At 42.1% G+C, this 22,096-nt stretch overlaps 1 protein-coding gene across 2 annotated transcripts in view; it reads left to right on the forward strand.

The window, feature by feature from the left end:
- Positions 1–22,096, forward strand: part of MYO5B (myosin VB) — a 690,137-nt gene that overhangs the window by 310,119 nt on the left and 357,922 nt on the right. For both annotated transcript variants that reach the window (XM_033934618.1, XM_033934625.1), the window contains exons 7-8: positions 4,191–4,272; positions 18,455–18,562. In XM_033934618.1, the coding sequence (XP_033790509.1) occupies positions 4,191–4,272; positions 18,455–18,562 (190 nt within the window). The remainder of the gene's footprint in view (positions 1–4,190; positions 4,273–18,454; positions 18,563–22,096) is intronic.

Genomic DNA, 22,096 nt, shown 5'->3' on the forward strand with positions numbered 1-22,096 from the left:
GCCAGGACGGAAACAACAGTACGGGCGGATGGCCTGGAATCACTATGGGTTAAGCTACAGGGAGGAGCAGGAGCAGACATTAAACTGGGTCTGTACTACCGCCCACCTGGACAACCGGAAGAAATCGACCAGGAGATGGAGGCTGAACTGAAGCAGGTATGCAGAAGCGGAAATGTGGTGGTGATGGGGGACTTCAACCATCCTGGGATAGATTGGAGTATTGGGCACTCAAACTGCGCAAAAGAGACAAAATTCATAGAAGTCACGAGGGACTGTTTCATGGAGCAGCTGGTCACGGAACCAACAAGGGGCGATGCCACTCTTGACCTAATCTTCAACGGACTAGGGGGGACAGCAAAGGAGGTGGCGGTATTACCCCCACTAGGTAACAGCGATCACAACATGATCCAGTGCAGGCTTGAAATTGGATCATCAAAGGGGAAAAGAACCACAACGACGGCACTCAACTTCAAAAAAGGAAATTATGATGCCATGAGAAAAATGGTGGGAAAGAAGCTCAAAGGCAACATAGGGAAGAAGGAATCCGCAGAAAAAGCCTGGACCTTATTCAAGGAGACTGTGCACGAAGCACAAAGCATATGCATCCCCAAGTTTAGAAAAGGGTGCAAAAAAAATAGAACAAAAAACCCAATGTGGATAACAAGTGCAGTGAAGAAGGCGATAAGCGACAAGAAAGCATCGTTCAGAAAATGGAAAAAAGACCAAACAGAGGAGAACCAAAAAGGGCACAAAGAACACCAGAAAGAGTGTCACCGAGTGATTAGAAAAGCAAAAAGAGAATACGAAGAGAGACTGGCAAAGGAAGCAACAAACTTCAAGTCGTTCTTCAGATACGTCAAGGGGAAGCAACCGGCGAGAGAAGAAGTGGGACCATTGGACGATGGAGACAGAAAGGGAGTTGTAAAAGAAGAGAAAGAGATAGCTGACAGGTTAAATGAGTTCTTCACGTCAGTCTTCACGATGGAGAATATAACCACCATTCCGGAACCCGAGGAGATCGTAATAGGAGACCAAGACGATAAGCTGGTCTGTTTAGAGGTAAGCCAAGAGGATGTACTCAAGCAGATTGACAGACTAAAGAGCGACAAATCGCCGGGTCCGGATGGCATTCACCCAAGGGTACTCAAGGAACTAAAAGACGTAATAGCGGAGCCACTTCGACAGATATGCAACCTATCCTTAAAAACCGGAGAGATCCCGGAGGATTGGAAAATAGCAAATGTCACGCCCATCTTCAAGAAGGGCGCAAGGGGGGACCCGGGAAACTACAGGCCGGTGAGCCTGACCTCAGTCCCGGGAAAGATGATGGAGGCACTGATTAAAGACAGCATCTGTGAACACATCGAAAAAAATGGGCAGCTAAAACCGAGTCAACATGGCTTCTGTAAGGGTAGGTCATGCCTCACAAACTTATTGTACTTCTTTGAGGGAGTGAACAGCCAGGTGGATAAAGGGGAATCTATAGACATCATTTACCTTGACTTCCAAAAAGCCTTCGACAAGGTGCCACACGAGAGACTGCTTAAAAAGATATGGAACCACGGGGTACAAGGGGAGGTCCACCGATGGATCAAAAACTGGCTGGCAAACAGGAAGCAGAGGGTTGGCGTAAAGGGACACTACTCAGACTGGAAAGGGGTCACGAGCGGAGTTCCGCAAGGGTCGGTGCTGGGACCGCTCTTGTTCAATATCTACATAAATGATCTAGAGGCGGGAACTAAGTGTGAAGTCATTAAATTTGCAGATGACACCAAACTATACAGCAGGGCTCAAACCAAGGAAGACTGCGAGGATCTCCAAAAGGATCTAACGCAGCTGGAAAAGTGGGCCGAAAAGTGGCAGATGAGCTTCAACGTGGGGAAATGCAAGGTCATGCACGTGGGGAAAAAGAACCCGATGTTCACATACAAAATGGGGGGAACACCACTAGGGGTTAGTAACCTGGAGAAAGACCTGGGAGTGATGGTAGACGCAACACTGAAGGCATCGGCGCAATGCGCCACAGCCTCTAGGAAAGCAAACAGAATGCTGGGTATCATTAAGAAGGGTATTACGACCAGGACGAAGGAAGTCATCATGCCGCTGTATCGTGCAATGGTACGGCCGCATCTGGAGTACTGTGTCCAGTACTGGTCGCCGTACCTCAAGAAAGACATGGCGGTACTTGAGGGAGTACAAAGAAGAGCAACCAAACTGATAAAGGGAATGGAAAATCTCCCATATACCGACAGATTGAAGCAGTTGGGACTTTTCTCCCTGGAGAAGCGAAGACTTAGAGGAGACATGATAGAAACCTTCAAGATCCTGAAGGGCATAGAAAAAATAGACAGGGGCAGATTTTTCAAATTAAGGGGCGCCACAAGTACAAGGGGGCACTTGGAGAAATTGAAAGGGGACAGGTTTAGAACAAACGCTAGGAAGTTCTTTTTCACTCAGAGGGTGGTGGATACATGGAACGCGCTTCCAGAGGCTGTTGTAGACAAGAAAACATTAAATGGTTTCAAAGAAGGTTTGGATAGATTCCTAGAAGAAAAAGGGATTGGGGGGTATAGATAGGTATAGACCATTGCTCAGGCAATGGGCCTGATGGGCCGCCGCGGGTGCGGACCGCTGAGCAGGATGGACCTATGGTCTGCCTCAGCGGAGGCAACTTCTTATGTTCTTATGTTCTTATGTCATCCTTTCTCGGGTCATTTCAGCTATGAAAATAAGTAGCTTTAAAGTGAAAGTTGAAATTTTTTGTATTTCATATTAAACTTAAATTAAGGCAAAAAATTAAGAAAAAAATATGTATACAAGAAAAAGATTATTTATTGGCCAATGATGAAGGTCCACGTAATGCTTCCCACTATAAACTTGTAATTGGCGGTGGAGTGGTGAGGCTGAGGCCATGCAATAAATTAATATTTTATTCAGACATTTTAGTAATTGGGGGAGTTGACACACTAAATTAAATCCATAATGCTTTTAATTGTTGCTTAATCCAATTATCAGTGCTAATTGGCTCATTCAATTAAGTTTGGCACACAAATTGGGAATATACCCAAATGTGTACACTCAAAGCACCATATATAGAATTTGGAGGTTCTTGTTAAGCAAAATGCACATTTGCAGAATTAGCATGTAAACGACCCCCCTACATGCATTTTAAGATTCAATAGGCCTATCCTATACTTATAGATTCAGTGATACATCATATTTGTCGCAACATTGAGTACAATAATATTTCTTTCTGTATTTCTTTCTACATTTCTTTGTGTTATATTGCAAAATTCAATAAAAATTTTGAACTTAAAAAAAAAAAAAAAAGAATTGCAATTTGTAAACCTAAGGCTAATTCTGAAAATGTTGCACAAATTTTGCACTTTTTGGCAAACACAATAAAATTTAGCCTTCACGAAAGATTCCGGTTTGGGCCTGTGGTCCTCATTAATAGCTTGGAAGGAAGTCTCGTAAGCTTGAGAAGGCCGTTCACTTTCTATGCGTACTCAATTCATGGCCTTTCCTATGTCTCACCGACATGGTACCTAATTATGATGGCATGATGAGCTGTCTTTGATATGGGAAGGTTCAGAGGCCTTTCACAAAACCACATCTTTTAAACATGAGTTGCAAGCATGTATAAATGTGTTCTTATTTTAGCTATAACTTTCAAGGAAAACAGATAAAAACTCAATTATTTAATAGGCTAGGGTCTTAATACTTTTTTATATTTTTATCTTGCCATGTAAAATTCTCTTCATTCTTTCACACTGCATGCATTTTATAATTTATGTATTTCTTCCGCTAGCTGCCTTCAATTGCTGTCTTTTTAAATTACTTGTACTGTTTGTATCTTATCCAATTGTTGTGAACCGCTTAGAACTCTCGGGTATGGCGGTATATAAAAATAAATTTATTATTATTTATTATTATTAATGGTTTTGCCTTGTAGTAGCTTAATCCCTAAAATTATACAAATGGTTCTCTGCTTATTCATATACCACTCAGCAAAGTGTGTCCATGCTCAAACAGTGACTAAATTGATCAAAAAAAGTAGCGGATGCAGTAGCTTTGTAGCTGTGATTAATACTGAGCTCTACTCTGATCTTAAAGAAGAAAAACGTAGCAACCACCTTCTGTTAATTATTATACCTAAAACAAGTCGCTCTTCACTTTTTATTTTCTAGGCCGAAGAGGAACGTAACTATCATATTTTCTATCAACTCTGTGCCTCATCCGGTCTTCCTGAGTTTAAAGAGCTGATGCTGAGTAAGTAATGCTTTAAGGCTCTGCATTCCTAGAAAATAAATCTACTACATCGATTTACAGACATAACCAGTAAAAGCTGCCAAAAAATCGCTAGGAAAACTGGATGTTCAGTCTTTGGAACTGACAACTGAATTGTAAAAAGTATAAACAGGACGGTGATACAGTGTTAGTAGAGTCAGCTAATGATCCATCTGGAGTATTGGTCTCAAATTCAAACCCTTTGCAGGGCCACATTTTGGATTTGTAGGTACTTGGAGGGCCGCAGAAAAAAATAGTTAATGTCTTATTAAAGAAGTGACAACTTTGCATGAGGTAAGTATCTACAAATTGGATTATCTGAAATTATCAGAAGCAATTAAGGAAAGATTTATAATTGATAATTTCATTGCTTCTGATAATTTCAGCTATACACAGCTGAAAGCAATGCAACATGCAAAAAGTGAAAAACTATCAAAGTATCAACTGCAAGAGACAAGATTTTGGACCAACTATTTTGAAGCCTTCGGTATTATAAAGAATGATTCTTTATGGAAAACATGTGCCTTAAGTGTCTGGCATCCACAATCGCCTTCAGCTCTCACCTCCTCCAGCATCGGACACACGCACAAGCTGCACTGCCTCCATTGGTCACCTGATGTTCTGGAACGTTGCCCGCCTCACGCAAGCACTTTCCTGTGTCTGTACGTGATTGTGAGGTGGAGTGGAGAGGACAATCGTGTACAGACGCAGGAAAGCGCTTGCGTGAGGTTACAGCAGTGAAGCGGGCAATGTTCCAAAACACGACTGCCAGACACTTAAGGCACAAGTTTTCCATAAAGAATCATTCTGTATAATACCGAGGGCCTCAAAATATTACCTGGTGGGCCACGGGTTTGAGACCTCTGATCTGGAGACTCCTTTTAAAAGAAAGTTGGTGAGTGTAGTTCTTCTTTAAGCTAGTGTGTCTGCAGAGGTGTACTAGACTAAGCCATGGAAGAGCTGAATGAAACTCTTCAGGCAGTTTCTATCTGAAATTCTGTACATGCCGGACTACCGTAGATTCAAAACTGGGGTGCAATGATGGTTACTTGGAAGGCTCCATGCAGGGGTGGCTCAAGGCAATTTGCTGCCTGAGGCAAAAGGTGAGAGGGCTCCCCCCCGTATATCTCCATTTGCTGAAGAAGGTAAAAAAATCTGCCGACTGCTCTTGTTGGACTACCCTCCCTCCGATATGCTCTCCTGTTTCCTGCCAGGCCCTGGACACTTCATTTACCCGGTAGTGGGAATTCATATAGACCACCCTGCTGCTGGCCTCAAAGTCTTCTCTGTGCTGCAACCTGCCCCCTCTAACGTAACTTCCTGTTGCCTCAGGAGCAGGTCATAGCTTTGACATGCCAGATAGCGTGTCAAAGCAGCTTCTGATTGATGTAGCCTGACTTTAGTTCCCAGAAGAGATGGTCAGAAAATACTAGCAATGATCCCGTACCCGATTTTCAGCACCCGCCGGCACCCCAGCTACCCTCTCCTGCCTCTGATCTGATCCTAAATCACATTTCGGTTTTTCAAAATTTACAGGGGGAGTACTGTACTGTCAAAGGCTTCGCTAAAATCTAAATACACCACATCTAGCTCACTCCCTCTATCCAATTCTCTGGTCACCCAGTCAAAGAAATTGATCAGATTTGTCTGACAAGACCTACCTCTAGTGCAGGGCTGCCCAATTCTGGTCCTTGAGATCTCCTGATAGGCCAGGTTTTCAGGATATCCACAATGAACATGCATGAGAGAGATTTGCCTGCACTGCCTTCTTGGTATGCAAATCTCTCTCATGCATGTTCATTGTGGATATCCTGAAAACCTGGCCTGCCAGTAGATCTTGAGGACCGGAATTGGGCAGCCCTGCTTTAGTGAATCCATGTTGTTTCTGATCCTGTAATCCACAGGATTCCAGAAACTTCGCCATCCTCTGTTTTTAAAGCATTTCTATTAATTTGCTTACCACAGAAGTCAGACTTACTGGCTTGTAATTCCCTATCTCTTCCTTACTTCCACTTTTGTGTAGAGGGACCACATCCTCCCTTCTCCAGCCCTCTGGTACCGCTCACGACTCTAGAGAGTCATTGAAAAGGTCAGTCAGCAGAGCCACCAGAACTTCTCTAAGTTCCTTCAGCACCCTCGGATGTACACCATCCGGCCCCATCGTTTTGTCTACTTTTATTTTAGCTAGTTCCTCATGAGCACAACTCTCTGAAAATCGATCAGGGTCTACCACTCCTCCATTCCTATTCATGTTTGTCTTCTGCGGTCCCGCTCCCAATGACACCATCCACTTAGCCACACATTCATCTCCAAGATGCGAGCTTCTCTGCCCTGGCCTTTAGCCTCGACAGGGAGGATGAATGAGAATACCACCTGCGCACCTGATTGCTTCACCTTCTCTCCCAGAGCCACTAAGTCGCTTTTGATACATTCACAGGGGTACATGGCTGTATTGTTAGTGCCAATGTGGATGAGCAGCATCGGATAATAGTCATGAGGCTTGATGAGTCTCGGCAAGCTCTCAGTAATATCTTGGATTTTGGCTCCAGACAGATAGCATATCTCTCGTGACATCATGTTTGGTCTGCAGATGGATACTTCTGTACCCCTCAGAAGGGAATCGCCAACTACCACTACCTTATGTCTCCTAGTGGTCACAGATCCAGCAATTTTTGGGATTTCAAGCTTTGGTCCTTCCTCTCCTTGGGTTTCTCTCATCTCCTCCACTTCCAGGATGGCATACTGGTTCTTCTGTTCAAGGGCTGGGAGAGTCCCAGTACCAATCTTGCAGTGTTCCGTAATCTGAGTCCAGCTGTCTTCCCTCAGCACAGCCTCTTCTTCCCCACTGCTGGAAATCTTTAACGCCTCATGAACCATTTCATCAATGTACCTCTCATTCTCACGGATGCTTCTCAGTCTTGCCACCTCCTCTCTCTGTTCCTTTACTTCCTTCATGAGCGATTCAAACTGTAGACAGCTTGCACATGGAACCACTCCCTCTGCCTGGGTAACATTTTCTGTCTGCACGGAGACAGAAGTTGTAACCTGAGCAACAGCTTTGGTGATAACGATGTTTCCCAGCCATACTGTGGTGCAGAAGTACTTACACCTGGAAGAATAAAGAAAGGGCAGAAAAATCCTACCAAAGTAAAGCCCTGTTCCTGGTTGGCTGAAAAACCTATAAATCAAAAAACTCTTCCTTGGGGTTGGCGAGAGGGAATTAAATTAACACCAGAGCCTTTCCTCAACAGCTATTTGTGCCCTAATCTTCTCCCAACCACAACGATATCTGTCCTTCTCCTCCCACCAGTGTCCTCCTCCCATTCCCTGTATCATATTCACATTCAAGCCCTAGCTCCGATCTCCTACCTCCCCCAGCCCCATTTACCCATTCCCAGCAACAGACTAGTTTCATCAGCCCCCTTCACCTATTTGCTCAGCACCACTAAATCCACTGCAGAGTTGAGAGCTCCTTCCTTTGCTCGATTCGCTCTAGCCTACAATGCACAAGAGTTGACAGAAGAGAACGAATTCTTCCTGTATTGCAGATGAAGCAGGAAGTAGATTATCTATGATTTTAGCAGCTGTGAATTGGCAACTGGAGCCAAGAAAGAAGCTCTTACCCTGCGCTTGCTTCAATGGTACCATTCTTGCAAAGAGTAGAAACGAGCAGCTAATACAAGTTTTGGTGGAGCCAAGAGGCTGGTGCACCACAACTTGTATGAAAAGGGCGGCCCATCCGAAAAAGTACTATTAACCACCACAATGACAGATTTTCTAGTGGTGCATCTGGGATATAAATTTGGAAAGGATATGCTTTGTACTTCTTCACAATTTGCTCCACTTTTCTATAAATCATATATCCACAAACGTTATCCTCCCAATACACCACTTCATTCTCTCTGAAATATACACCTCCACAAACATCTGCCACCAGCAACAGGACGCTGCTTGAATTCCCGCTAAGGTGTGCTCCATTGTACATGCCAAGACTCCTAAGTCCCACCTTCAAGTTAATATTGAGCAGATGCCAGAGAGCTCTGCTCCTTTCAAATGCCTATCCCCTGAAAAGGCCACAGTAACACAACTAAGTGGTTCATCTCTGATACACAATGGGGTCACTTTATATGTTGCCTCGAGTAGTCTCTTCCTGCTCATCATGAATACAGCGACCAGCAATGCTGGAACTTTTGGATGCAGCCTTTCCTCTATAGTGCATACATTGGTAAAACTGGGTGCCTACAGAGGAAAGGCTGCAAGCGCACAAGAGACGCCACAATCTATGCAGAACAGAAAAATCAGCTGTAGCCCTCCATGGCAAGAGAACTGGTCGTACAGTTAGCTATGAGAGCTCACAAGTCTGGGAGAAAGAAGACCATTGGTGGCCAAGAAGAATCAGAGGCAATAGAGATAGCAAGGCACCCCCCCCAATAACGTCAATGGAGCTAAAAGATTTTCCATAAACAATGTATGGCAACCGCTCATCCAAAAGACATTTAGTGCAAAAAGGGCTGAGGGGCCTAGGACAAACGCCTTCTTCCTCCCTCTCAAAGTTTCCAGTCTCGAGGATCAAGGATCTCTCATACGAGGAGAGGCTGAATAAATTGCGGCTGTACTCTCTCGAAGAACGTAGGGAGAGGGGAGACATGATTGAGATGTTTAAGTATATCACCGGTCGTATCGAGGAGGAAGAAGATATTTTCTTTCTTAAAGGACCCTCGGCCACAAGAGGGCATCCGCTAAAAATCGGAGGCGGGAAATTTCATGGCGACACCAGGAAGTGTATTTCTTCACCGAAAGAGTGGTTGATCATTGGAATAGACTTCCTGTGCAGGTGGTCAAGGCCAGCAGCGTGCCAGATTTTAAGAATAAATGGGATGCGCATGTGGGATCTCTAAGAGGGTAAAAGTGGAGGGAGGGTCATCAGAATAGACAGACTTGACGAGATATAGGATATCTTGGAGGATAAATTTAGGGAAGGGGATCTTTAGTGTGGGCAGACTTGATGGGCTATGGCCCTTTTCTGCCGTCATGTTTCTATGTTTCCCGCCAGAATTTAAAATTGTGACCAACGGACTTTCCCACCAAAATTCAAAATTGTGACCAACTGCATCAATCCCCTCAAGCCCCAGCCAATCTGGTTGGAGGACCCACTATATAGAAAGACAAACTTCAGATCTCAGAGCACACCCTAAAGAAAGCTATAGCATGGTCGCTGAAACATCAGTTCTACCTACCTAGACTTAGGCGAGACCCGGACGACTGCAGTTGTCAAAATAATCGCATTGTCAAAAAAGAAAATAAAAAATTCAGCATTTGAACATGTTTACATTTTTTTTCTACCTAATTAACGATGGCCAGTATTTTGTGCTGAAAGGCACGCCATTGTGCGATATTAAAATTGACCTTATAGACACTTGGAGCACTATATCATATCCTTGCATTGTTGTTGATCCGAGGGCTCTAACCTTTGCAACAGATTCACATCAGTTTCTTTGTGTTTGTTCCAGCTATCTGCCAGTTCTGTAAGTGATAAATGACTCTCTTTTTAGGCTCCATTAATATCGTGCATGGGAGGAAAATAAAATGGTTAGATGCTGTTCGTCCTTCACTGTAGGCTGGCCACCCTGATTGCTAGAAAAGTAATCGCAATGATGGGCAAGGGAGAATTGTTTGTTAATTTCTCCATATAAGCAAGACCTTTATATGATAAAGAAACGAGTGCGCAAAGTGCGCAGACTTTACCTTGTTTTGTCACTGTGCTACTGATTTGGAGAAGCAGCAATAGTTGTGGAAGTTTGGGGGGCAGGATACTGGATGGAAAGTAGAGAATGACACGGTGACAAAATTCATCACCGTTCCCGTCCCCGCGGATAACCGCGGGAAACGATCTTCATGTCGTTCTTTAAGGAGAGAGGGAAGAATCAGAGTATAATTGGGCACAACACTGATCCGCAAGCTTTGCTTTGAAGAATGCTGGTGTAGAAGGACTGAGGTTGAAACAGACACTACAGAATGACAGTCTCTGGTATCCAGAGCAGATATTGTGATGTCATAATGCCTCATTCCACCAGTGCCTAAGAGCCAATCACATCAGTGATGTCACAATGGCTTCATTATCCTTGGCTCAGATAAGAATCAGAGTATGAATGGCCACAACCACTGACCCACAAGCTTTGCTTTGAAGAATGCTGGTGTAGAAGGACCGAGGCTGAAATAGACACTAGAAAATGACATAGGATTATTTCCCGCGGTTATCCGTGGGGACGGGAACGGTGATGAATTTTGTCACCGTGTCATTCTCTAATGGAAAGGGAGTTAAAGAGGGAGCAGAGGCTGTGGGCTCCTTTTACTAAGACGTGTTAGGACTTTAACGCACGGAATAGCGCGTGCTGAGTTGCCATGTGCGCTAGACCTTAATGCCAGCATTGAGCTGGCGTTAGTTCTAGCCGTGTAGCGTGGGTTTAGCATGCGCTAAAATGCTGCGTGCGCTAAAAACGCTAATGCAGCTTAGTAAAAGGAGCCCTGTGTGTCACTAGAAAGAAAAAAATTATCTTTTTTTTTAAACCGAAACAATTGATGGAATTTATTGTGGCTAAGGGGGGTGGGGTGGGGGTGGGGGAGTAATTATTGGTTCAGTGGTTCTACCTGCTGTTTACCGAACTGGCTTTCAGGGGTTTATTCTCCTATCGGTTCCCAAAATATAAGTGTATCTTTTCTTTCTTTATTTTTATTACTTATGCTTGGATCATAATTTGTGGACAAAATAATTAATAATAATTTCTTATGTTTTTCTTTTTCCATCATAGTGGCCGGTGTTGGCCGACCTAGTGTGGTATATTTTATTTCCAATCTGTATTCAAGTAGATTTACTTGTTTATATTTGAAAATTTGAATAAATAAATAAGGAAAAAAAAAAAAAAAGAGGGAGCAGAGGCTTGATGGAAAGGGGACACTGGGGAGAGAAAGAGATGGAAAGCTGTAGACGGAGTATAAAGAGAGAGTGAAATATGGATTGGATAGTATAAATTATCGTGCTCTCTGGACACCCGTACAAAGTGCCAAGGTTGCCGACGGGGTGGATCTCTGGCATGCTGGTCTTGTCCGTCGGAGGCAGGGACTCTGCAACATATGTTGTACACTTGCCCAAATGTGAAGCAAGTCTCGCCTCCATTCCTGTTTTGCATTTATCTTCGGTGTTCCCGCTCCCACTGTCGCCCTTCAGCTTTGAACAACAGAAATATTTGTTAAGTAGTTCAGCCTTATCTTTATCAGCTTTTACATACAGAATACCCCCACGACTTCGCAGTTCGTGAATCGCGGACTCAGTCTTTCGTGGTATTTTCTGACCGCCGCTTCCGGGAACTAAAGTCAGGCTACACCAATCAGGAGCTGCTTTGACGTGCCAGATAGCGTGTCAAAGCAGCTCCTGATTGGTGTAGCCTGACTTTAGTTTCCGGAAGAGGTAGTCAGAAAATATTAAGAATGATCCTGCAGGACATCAGCCTTTTTTACAGCACCTGCTGCCACCCCTGCTCTCCCGCCTCCGAATTGCTCCTAAACCGCATTTGCGGTTTTTCAAAAATTTGTGGGTGCTCCTGGAACGGAACCCCCGCAAATTTTGGGGGGAGTACTGTACTCCTCTTCACCTTTGAGTCTCACAATGCCACTTTTGCACTTCTTCTTATCACTAATATATCTAAAAAATGTTTTGTCCCCTCCCCCCCCCCCCGTTTTACCGGGTTGGCTATTTTTTCTTCCATTTGCATCTTTGCTTTCCTGACTACTCTACCAGCTTTTCTTAGCTTTCCCTCATTCTGCGATCTTTTGTTGTGAGTGAGAAGGGGAAGGCGAGTTGTGTTGGGTTAGCAGAAGGAGGAAGATGGGGCCAATACTGACCACAGGGGATCTCAAGGTCACCTCAGACCTGGTGGTAGGTTTTTGCCATTGCATTCCCATGGTAGAGATCACTGCACAGCTCTGCATTGCATGCTGCAAGATACTTAATAGGCTCTTTTTCATACATTTTAGTGTGCTGTATGCCGATATCTACCATGAGCTTAAACTTCGGTGCAGAAACCCTTTATACATATTTATTTTAGGTATTTATATCCCACCTATCAAAATTATCTAAGTGGTTAACAATCGGGCACTCAAGCATTACCCCCATCTGTCCCGGTGAGCCCACAATCTATCCAAAGTACCAGGAACATTAATTAATTAATTAATTAATTAATTTAAACATTGCTATCCCTCATAACCAAAAACCTATGTGGGATACAAAAGAAAACACATAGACATAGGTGAACAAAGTTTCAAGTTTATTTTTCATTTGATATACCACCTATCTCAGAGTCTAAGCCAGGGGTGTCCAATGTCGGTCCTCGAGGGCCGCAGTCCAGTCGGATTTTCAGGATTTCCCCTATGAATATACATGAGGTCTATTTGCATGCACTGCTTTCATTGTATGCTAATAGATCTCATGCATATTCATTGGGGAAATCCTGAAAACCCGACTGGATTGCGGCCCTCGAGGACCGACATTGGACACCCCTGGTCTAAGCGGTTTACATTTCAGTTTAAAAATATAAAATAAGGGTGACAAAGAATAGAATCGGCAATAAACAAAACGAGAATAAAACGTGAAGGGAAGGTAATGAATTTACAATGTAAAAAAAATTTTTTTTAAAGGGGATGACACAGGGGGAGTTAGGATAATGAACTACAGACTACAGAACTCACTAATGACATTCCGGAAAATGGTAAAGACCCTCCTCTTCAACTAAAGGTCACCCTCAGTCTACACCCAACCCCTTAAACCCCACCTCTACCCTTCTTTCTCCATTCTAATCTTCTGCCTAAATTTCTGTATAGTCCACTCTCAGCCTATACTCAAATAACTTGTATCTAAACTAAACTACTTATATTTAAACTACTGTTCTTAATTTGCTGTATAGTCCCTATATTTACACTGCTGCACAGTCTCGTATGTCCAAGTATTTAAATCTATTGTATAGTCTTGTATGTCCAATTCACTCCATTGTGAATGTTTACTTGTAAACCGTTCTGAGCTACTGGGAGGACGGGATAAAAATCTAAATAAATAAATAAATAAATATGCATGTGCGAAATGTCAGCTTATATCTCGTAAGCGTCTTTGAATAAAAATGTTTTATTTGAATTTGCATAGACAATCTTCCTGTCTAAGATTAGTAGGAAGGGCATTCCATAAAGTTGGAGCCACAACCGAAAATATAGTTTTACGCATGATATGGCGGATTGATGGAATTGAAAGCAAACACATCCTGATCTTAAAATACTAATATGCAATTATTAAACTTCTCCAAAATACACAATAATACAAGTTATTTTAAAAAATATTTTTTTTAAACCTATAGATAATAAAATAATGTCAAACTCTGATAACATCATAACCCATCACAGATTTTTTTTTTTAAAAAAAGCCCTCTGATAGAAGTAAACCTTCAAACATTTATGGAAAAGTAAAAATGAAGAGCTTTGACAAACATTTTCTGGAAGGGTGTTCCATAACTGAGGACCCACCACTGCAAAAACTCTGGAATTAATAGTTGACTTAACTATATAGTCTGTATAGACGGAACAACCAGCAGTTGCTTAGATTGTGAACGCAAAGATCGAGACGGCTCATAAGGCAAGAGAAGTTGCCATTACTTTCGGCAAAGCTTGATTCAAGGCCTTATACACCAACGCCAAAATTTTACACTGAACCTTACAAATCGCTGGCAACCAGTGTAATTCGGCCACTGAAGGCGTGACATGTTTCCTTTGTGAAATGTGACCAATTACTCTTGCCGCAGCATTCTACGCTACTTGTAATGCCCGTAAAGACTTCTTCGGAAGACCACATAAAAAGGCATCACTTGATGAAAGTTAGCTGATGAAAGTAAACCACGCAGTTTCAATACCAAATGACCCTGAAACTGTAAGGAGAAGTCTAATAAAACCCCCAGACTAATCGCTTAGCGCACCTTAGTAAAAGAGGACCTTAGTTTCTTCTTTAAACAGGGTCTGTGTGACCTACGTATTAGGTATTAGGTGTAACATAGTAACATAGTAGATGACGGCAGATAAAGACCCAAATGGTCCGTCCAGTCTGCCCAACGTGATTCAATTTAATTTTTAATTTTTTTATTTTTTTCTTCTTAGCTATTTCTGGGCAAGAATCCAAAGCTTTACCCGGTACTGTGCTTGGGTTCCAACTGCCGAAATCTCTGTTAAGACTTACTCCAGCCCATCTACACCCTCCCATCCATTGAAGCCCTCCCCAGCCCATCCTCCACCAAACGGCCATACACAGACACAGACCGTGCAAGTCTGCCTAAAGGTGGCTGCCCAAAGCAACATCTCCCTGGGTAGGTTAAAAGAGAAATATCATTCACAGAGCTTTTTGGACACCTAATAAAACGGCCAAATTGACAAGGTCCTGTGATAGCTGTTGCTGGACCTGTAAACCAGGTGATGGCTCTCTATGTCATATGCTATATGATTGCCCCCATGTCATGGCCTTTTGGTCTCCTATTTGGCATATGATTACCAAAATTTTCCATATTTCTGACCCTTTTTCATTTGATATTTTAATCACTGGCCCACTGGCCCTCACAACGCCTTTCTCCATATATCAAGATCGCCTACTAACAATTTTTATGTTTCTTGCTATTCAAATCATACTTCAAAATTGGAAAGACTCCACGAAGCTTGAGTTCAATCACTGGTGGAACTCTGTATGTTTACATATCAAATATGAACGTCATATTGCGGAACGTCATAACTCAATACCCTCTTATAATAAAACTTGGTCATTACTGTTGCAACACTGTAAATCAGACCTTTGATAATTGAATGATCGACCATATTTGCAATGTTTTGTTTTATATTTTGATAGAATTTCCCGATTGTGTAAAGACCCTTCTCCCAAAAGGTATACCCTTCTTAACTCATACCTCTCTCCAAAACAGATTTTATTTTACTTATCCGAAATTCGTATTCAATCCTCATACCATATGTACCCAGATTTGCTGTATTCTCCACTCCCTTCAACTTTTTATATGTATAACTATTCTTTCTCTGTAATTTGATATACTTGACAAGTGTTATTTCTATTTGTTTTATGCTTCTCTCGGAAGCCTTTGTTGTATTACTGTTTTCATAACCATGAAACCAATAAAATGTTATGAACAAAAAAAAAAAAAAGAGAGAAATATCACAATCCCCAAATTCTACCTCTCTTCTAAGTATTGTTTTAAAGAAAAATTCAGAATCCACAGAGCCGTGGTTCTCACTATTTGAAAGCTCTTTCAATATGATCTAGAAATTTTGTTGATCTTCGTTAATGGAGGAAAAAGCCTCCGATCCCCGTGTGCTGCTGGTGCAAGATGCACCCTAGAAAGGGAAAATAACCTCATCGGCTAAAAACCTCCATCCTAACCTGAGCTACTTGATGTTTAAATGCTTGGAAAAAACCCAAAACGGAAAAAGATGTATTCAAATAACTTTGTTTCTGTATGGTCTCCATGTTTTTTTCCAACTCAATGTTTCCGTTCAATATCTCTGCGTCAAAATGACTGTCCACGTGGTATCGGTCACGTTCAATTCTCAAACCCGCTTGCTGTAGTAAATTAAGAAACATTGACTTATCTGGCTTATGCGGGATTAATTCATTGAAACATCAAAACGTTTTTCATCCTTTATAGACTCAGGGCATTGGTCTTTGACCTAAGGGCTGCCACGTGAATGGACTGCAGGGCACGATGGACCACTGGTCTGACCCAGCAGTGGCAATTCTTATGTTCTAATAGCCACCACTAATGGTAGTTCTTAGGGTATGTAATTGTAGTTACAGCCAAATTAAAATTATAACATTGTCTAAGATTGGGAAAAGTTGTTCTTTTGGGTTTATCTGACAATCTGAAAAGTAGCTAGTTCATGATAGCTTTCCCAATTTTTCCCACCCAGCCCTAATGGTTTAAATAACTCATTCTCCACCAGTGCTGCAAGTCTGGGCTCTGACATTGACATGTAATTTTCCAATTTTTTTTTAACTAAATTTTTATTTACCCTATATAGCAACTTCTTCAACAACAGATGATACACTGGTAATCCATATTTCCAACACATATTTGTTTCTGGACCCTTTGAATACAGCATTAGACAACCCCCCGGCCCCACCACAGTGTGTGTTATGTTATGTTATGTTATTTATTTCTTATATACCGCTAAATCCGTTAAGTTCTAAGCGGTTTACAGAGAAATATACATTAAATATACAATAAAGGATACAATAAAATAAGATAAATAAATAAAGAATGGGTACTTTGAAATTCTCTTACAGTCCCGAAGGCTCACAATCTAACTAAAGTACCAAGGACAAATAAATTAGCAAGTAGTAGATAGGAAAATAAAGATAGCGGAATTGAGATGTAGAGCTTCTAACAAGAATACATAAAAACTCTCAATATCATACTGTTAAAAACAAAGCGTACATATCAAAGTAATAAAGTAATAGAGAGAAACTAATTTAAATAGAAAATAATTTTAAGAATTAATCAAATATAGAAATATAGGAAGAAAATAAGCATTTGAAGTGAGGAGAAAAGAAAAGGTAGAGGATGGCATATGAATAGAATGGAATGAAAAAAACAAACAAAAACAAAACGGTTAAACAATAGAATTCTAAGAAAATTTTAAATGAAAACTAAGCAAAAAGAAATAAAAAGAAATAGATATGATATGCATAGTAGAACAAAAGTCAGGAAGGACTTGATTTCAATTCCCTCAGTCATCAGTGTGTGTGTGTATTTATGTAATTTTTTAACACAATTGTAAAATGATGATAGAAAACTCTTCCTTGCAACGTATCAATGGCATCATCTTGCTTTGTTCTTTAGCATGATATAATAAAATAGTGAAAAGTATTAAAGCCGGAGATACATAGAACAAATGCAGCAAACCACTTCCGATATTCCCCAGAAAAGCCTGAAATAAAAGTTCTTCAAGCAAAGCTGCAATTTCTAGGGAGAGTAGGGCAGGCGATTATGCTCAAGGTAGCTGGAGAGAAATGAGTCATAAAATTAGTGGTGAAATCAATTTAGCAGTCGTAGCTCAGGGCAAGATATCTCCCCCCCCCTCCCTGCTCATTTGAAATCCAATCCAGAAAACCACTACCTGCTATGAGTGTCGCACAGTTGGTCTGCAGCTGGTAACGGAAAACTATTCTGACAAAGTAGCCGGGAGAAAATGACTCTCTCTAGCTGTGTATCACCAGTCCCTACTGACTGCCTACAGAATGTGCCTCGCGTGGCGAGAGGCACGTCCTGTAGGCAGTTGGCGAGCACCAGCGCCTCTCCGTCTCTCTGGCTTTCTTCCCTGCTGGCACCCTCTCCCCCCCCGGCATCTCAGGGCCCATCCGGAGGGCCTTTGCACATGAACGTGACATCAACGCGGTGACGTCCGGGTGCCTCGAGCCGCGGCCACTACTTTTAGTGTGCCGCGGCTTGAGAAAGTTTGCGGGACACTGCTCTGTAGCAAAAAGGGATACCGTGCCGAGCTCTGCTTCTGTGGAGATGATGCGGTATACAAACTTAAGGTTTAGTTTAGTTTAGTTTAGGAAGGGTGAAAACCCACAAAGACAAGCTTTTTTTTTTTAAGCTTTTACACTGAAGGAATAAATCTACCTATGTGATGATTTAGATGTAATGTTAGGTACATCAGAGAAGGAGCTCTGAAAAGAGACGGGGGCGGGGGAGCTATTTGATCCAAAATGAGCAGAGTAGTATAGTGTAGCTGACAAAATCATGGCGTGGGCACTAGGGCTGTGCCGAATATTCGTATTCAGTTTGAATCGGCCCTGAATACATTATTCGTATTCGGCCGAATAGTGATTTAAATTCAAATACGAATAATGTGGGGATCTACTGTGCTAAATTCATTTGAAATAAACACTTGCATCTCTGATTTCACATTGCTTTTCTGGATTATTTATGTTAAAGCTCAATGCCCATTCTTCGCATTCTGGCTGAATAGTAACATATGCTATTCTGTACAGCTTTTGCCTGTACTAAAGGTGAGCAGCATTTCTAATTCTTCTGAACTGCTGATTTACACATTGTTTTTTTTCCCTTCACAGCATATGCAGAGGACTTCTTCTATACTTCACAGGGAGGTGAAACAGCGATTGATGGGGTGGATGATGCTGATGACTTTGAGAAGACCAGACATGCTTTCACGCTTCTTGGTATGAGCTTATTCCAATGTTACTTTGCTCCCTGAACCACTCTTGTGGGTAATCTTAACAGTGTACAGTATTTCCCTGATATTCACGGGGGTTCTGTACCAAGAACCCCCACGAATGTCGAAAAACCATGAATATGGTTTTTAGGCAGGGGAGACAGGAGAGGGGCAGCTGGAGAGACAGGAGAGGGCAGCCGGAGCACCGGCGAGTGACTGCCTCTTCCTGTACTAAAGTGGGGCCTCACCAATTAGGAGCTGTTTTGACACGCAGCTCCTGATTGGTGAGGCCCGACTTTAGTACAGGAAGAGGTGGGTCGGAACATACCACGAGTGATTTCCTTCATTCGCTGGCGCTCCGGCTGCCCTCTCCTGCCTCCCCTTCAAGGTCAGAAAATACCACGAATGACCGGGACCGCGAATTCGCAGCGAAGCACTGTATTCGGATAATAACAAGGGTCTAACTTACTACAGCATTTTCTTTGATTCTATGTCTATGGAAAAAAGACCTAAATATGAATTAAAACTTTTATATTTCATATAGTAACATAGTAGATGATGGCAGATAAAGACCCGAATGGTCCATCCAGTCTGCCCAACCACTCTCTCTCTTTAAATTGCTGATTTAATTAAAATTTTCCTTCTTAGCTAGTACTGTTCTTAGGTTCCATATACTGAATTATCCATCAGAGCTCATTTCAGCTCATCTAAACCAACCCAGCTGTCGAAGCACTCCCCAGCCCATCCTCAACCATAAGTTGTGGTTGTAATAATCTCGGTAATGTCAATTCAATTTTGATCTAGTCGAATTTACATCGGCTGAAATTTAAAGTATGACGAGGAAAATTATGGAGAAAATGTATGTCTTTGCTAATGAAACCAAAGACAAGTTCAAATTTCTGGTTTTATTAAAATTTGATAAAATCGCTCATCAGAACTTCTAAGCGATTAAAAAAAAAAATAATAATAATTGGTGGGTTAAAAAAAAAAATTGCAATACATATAACAGAATTAAACTTGGACATTTGACTAACGGGACACACAAGGTTGAAGGGTATGAAATACAATTGTAAAAGGAAAGAAGAACATTTAAGGTAAGGACAAAAGGCCGGGGTACGAACCATGATGGTTAATGGACAGAGTCTAGAAATGAAGGACCGTCGTAGTGTAAATGCTTCTTTAAACAAATGACTTAAGTAAACCCTTAAAACGGTTTGGGAACCTGATTGTTCTGTAGAATGTACTATTCATGTCATCTTCTTTACACATCATCCTTGAAAATCATTAGTACGCTGCGGGCCACTTTATTTGCAATTATGGCCCCTAGAGTATGGAATCGCCTGCCATTCCATATCGGGGTGGAAAAAACATTTAGATAAATTTAAGGGAAACCTAAAGTGCTATCTCTTCCGAGATGCATATGACTGCTGAATAGAATTGGAAACAGCCAGGGTTGTTTAATAATCTTTATTCCTTAGCTACCCTATTGTGTTTACCCTACATGTTTTCTTTACTTTTAATAATAATAATAACTTTATTTTTATATACCGCAATACCACAAACAGTTCAGAGAGGTTTACAGAGGAAGAGACTGTATGCAGACAGCGATATTACAAAAAACTTTCAAAATTACATTAGCATGGTAAGATTAATCAATTTTTCCTGGAAGTGTTTTAGAAGTACATCAGGGTAGAAATGGAGTCAGAGAAATTTGTCAAAGAGAGAAGTTTTGATTGACTTCCTAAAAGTTTGGCTGCTTGGAATAAGAACATAAGAACTGCCATCTCTGGGCAGACTGGATGGACCATTCGGGTCTTTATCTGCCGTCATCTACTATGTTACTATGTTACTATGTAGACCTTAGGTCCATCAAGTCCGGCAATCCGCACACGCGGATGCCCCGCCAGGTGTACCCTGGCATAATTTTAGTCACCCGTATCACTCTATGCCTCTCATAAGGAGATGTGCATCTAGTTTACCCTTAAATCCTAGAACGGTGGATTCCGCAATAACCTCCTCTGGGAGAGCATTCCAGGTGTCCACCACTCGCTGCGTGAAACAACTTCCTGATATTTGTCCTGAACTTGTCCCCCCCTCAGCTTCAGTCTATGCCCTTTTGGCCTTGTCACATTGGACATTGTAAATAACTGTTTTTCCTGCTCTAAATTGTCGATTCAGAATTTTGAAAGTCTCGATCAGATCCCCTCGCAGTCTTCTCTTCCCAAGGGAGAACAACCCCAGTCTCTTAAGTCGTTCCTCGTAATCCAGTTTCTCCATACCTTTCACTAGCTTCGTTGCTCGTCTCTGCACCCTGTTCTATTGAGGAATGTCTTGTAGATACAGCCCTTCAAGGATGAGAAAGCGAACAAGTAGGCACTACGTGTACAAGTTGTGCCTGGAAAGTTGAAATGATGAGATAGATAGATTGGGGATGAACCTGTTATGGTTTTGAAGCAAAGACAAGCAAACTTAAAAATAACTCTTGCTTCCATGGGCAGCCAGTGTAGTTTTTTGTAATATGGGCTTACATGATCTGATTTCTTGAAACCGTAGATGAGACGAAGTGCAGCGTTCCGAATGATTCTCAGTCATTTGATGGTTTAATGCAATAGTCTAAGACAGTGTTCTTCAACCTTTTTGACACCTATGGACCGGTGGAAATAAAATAAATATTTTGTGGACCGGCAGTTGAAGAACACTGGGCTAAGTCGTGCCCATCTCCACCCAATCTCCGCCCCAGACCCTGCCCCCTTAATAGTACTAATTGTAACACCATTTTTTCCATCCATTTTTCATATATAAACACATACAATATAATCCTATTAACAACACATAATGGTTAACCACAAAATTAAATACACAAAGCACACTGTATGCTTTTCAACATTCATTTCTACCAGAAAACAGATAACCCCATGCAAATGCAGGACCAAAAACTAAAAGTACTAATATTTATAAACAAACCCTAAGATGCAAGACTCTTCAAGCAGTACAACCCCAGAGGAAAAGAAACAAATGCATTTCTTTCTGAACAGACAGCAGATGTAAATCAATCACTAAAGATAAAAGCATTCCCCGTACCGCTGTTGTCTCTCTCCCTCCATGCTGTGCCTTGCCTTCTGGCCTGCCCCCTGGTGTTATCTTCGGGCCAGTCCACGGTGCGATCAACGTGGTGTCTTCAGGTTAGCTCCATGAGTGCTGCATTGCACAAAGCTGTGGGCAGCGTCTCCTTGTGCGCGTCCCATGCCTCATCTGGAAGCCTTCCCTCTGACATTGTGACTTCCGGTTCAAGCGCAGGACGTGCATAGGAGCCTTTTCCCATGGCTTTGTGCACTGCAGCACTCAGGGAGCCGGCCTGAAGACGCCGCGTTGATCGCACCGTGGACCGACGGCTGCAGAACACTGTCTTCTGCCCGATGGACGTTCTGGCCCTGTGGAGCGGCAGAAAATTTCTGCAGACCGACACCAGTCCACGGACCGGCAGTTGAAGAACACTAGTCTAAGATACTTAAGATCAAGGATTGAATCAGCTGTTGAAAAG

This window comes from Geotrypetes seraphini, chromosome 1 (assembly GCF_902459505.1).
Source record: "Geotrypetes seraphini chromosome 1, aGeoSer1.1, whole genome shotgun sequence".
Classification (NCBI taxonomy): domain Eukaryota; kingdom Metazoa; phylum Chordata; class Amphibia; order Gymnophiona; family Dermophiidae; genus Geotrypetes; species Geotrypetes seraphini.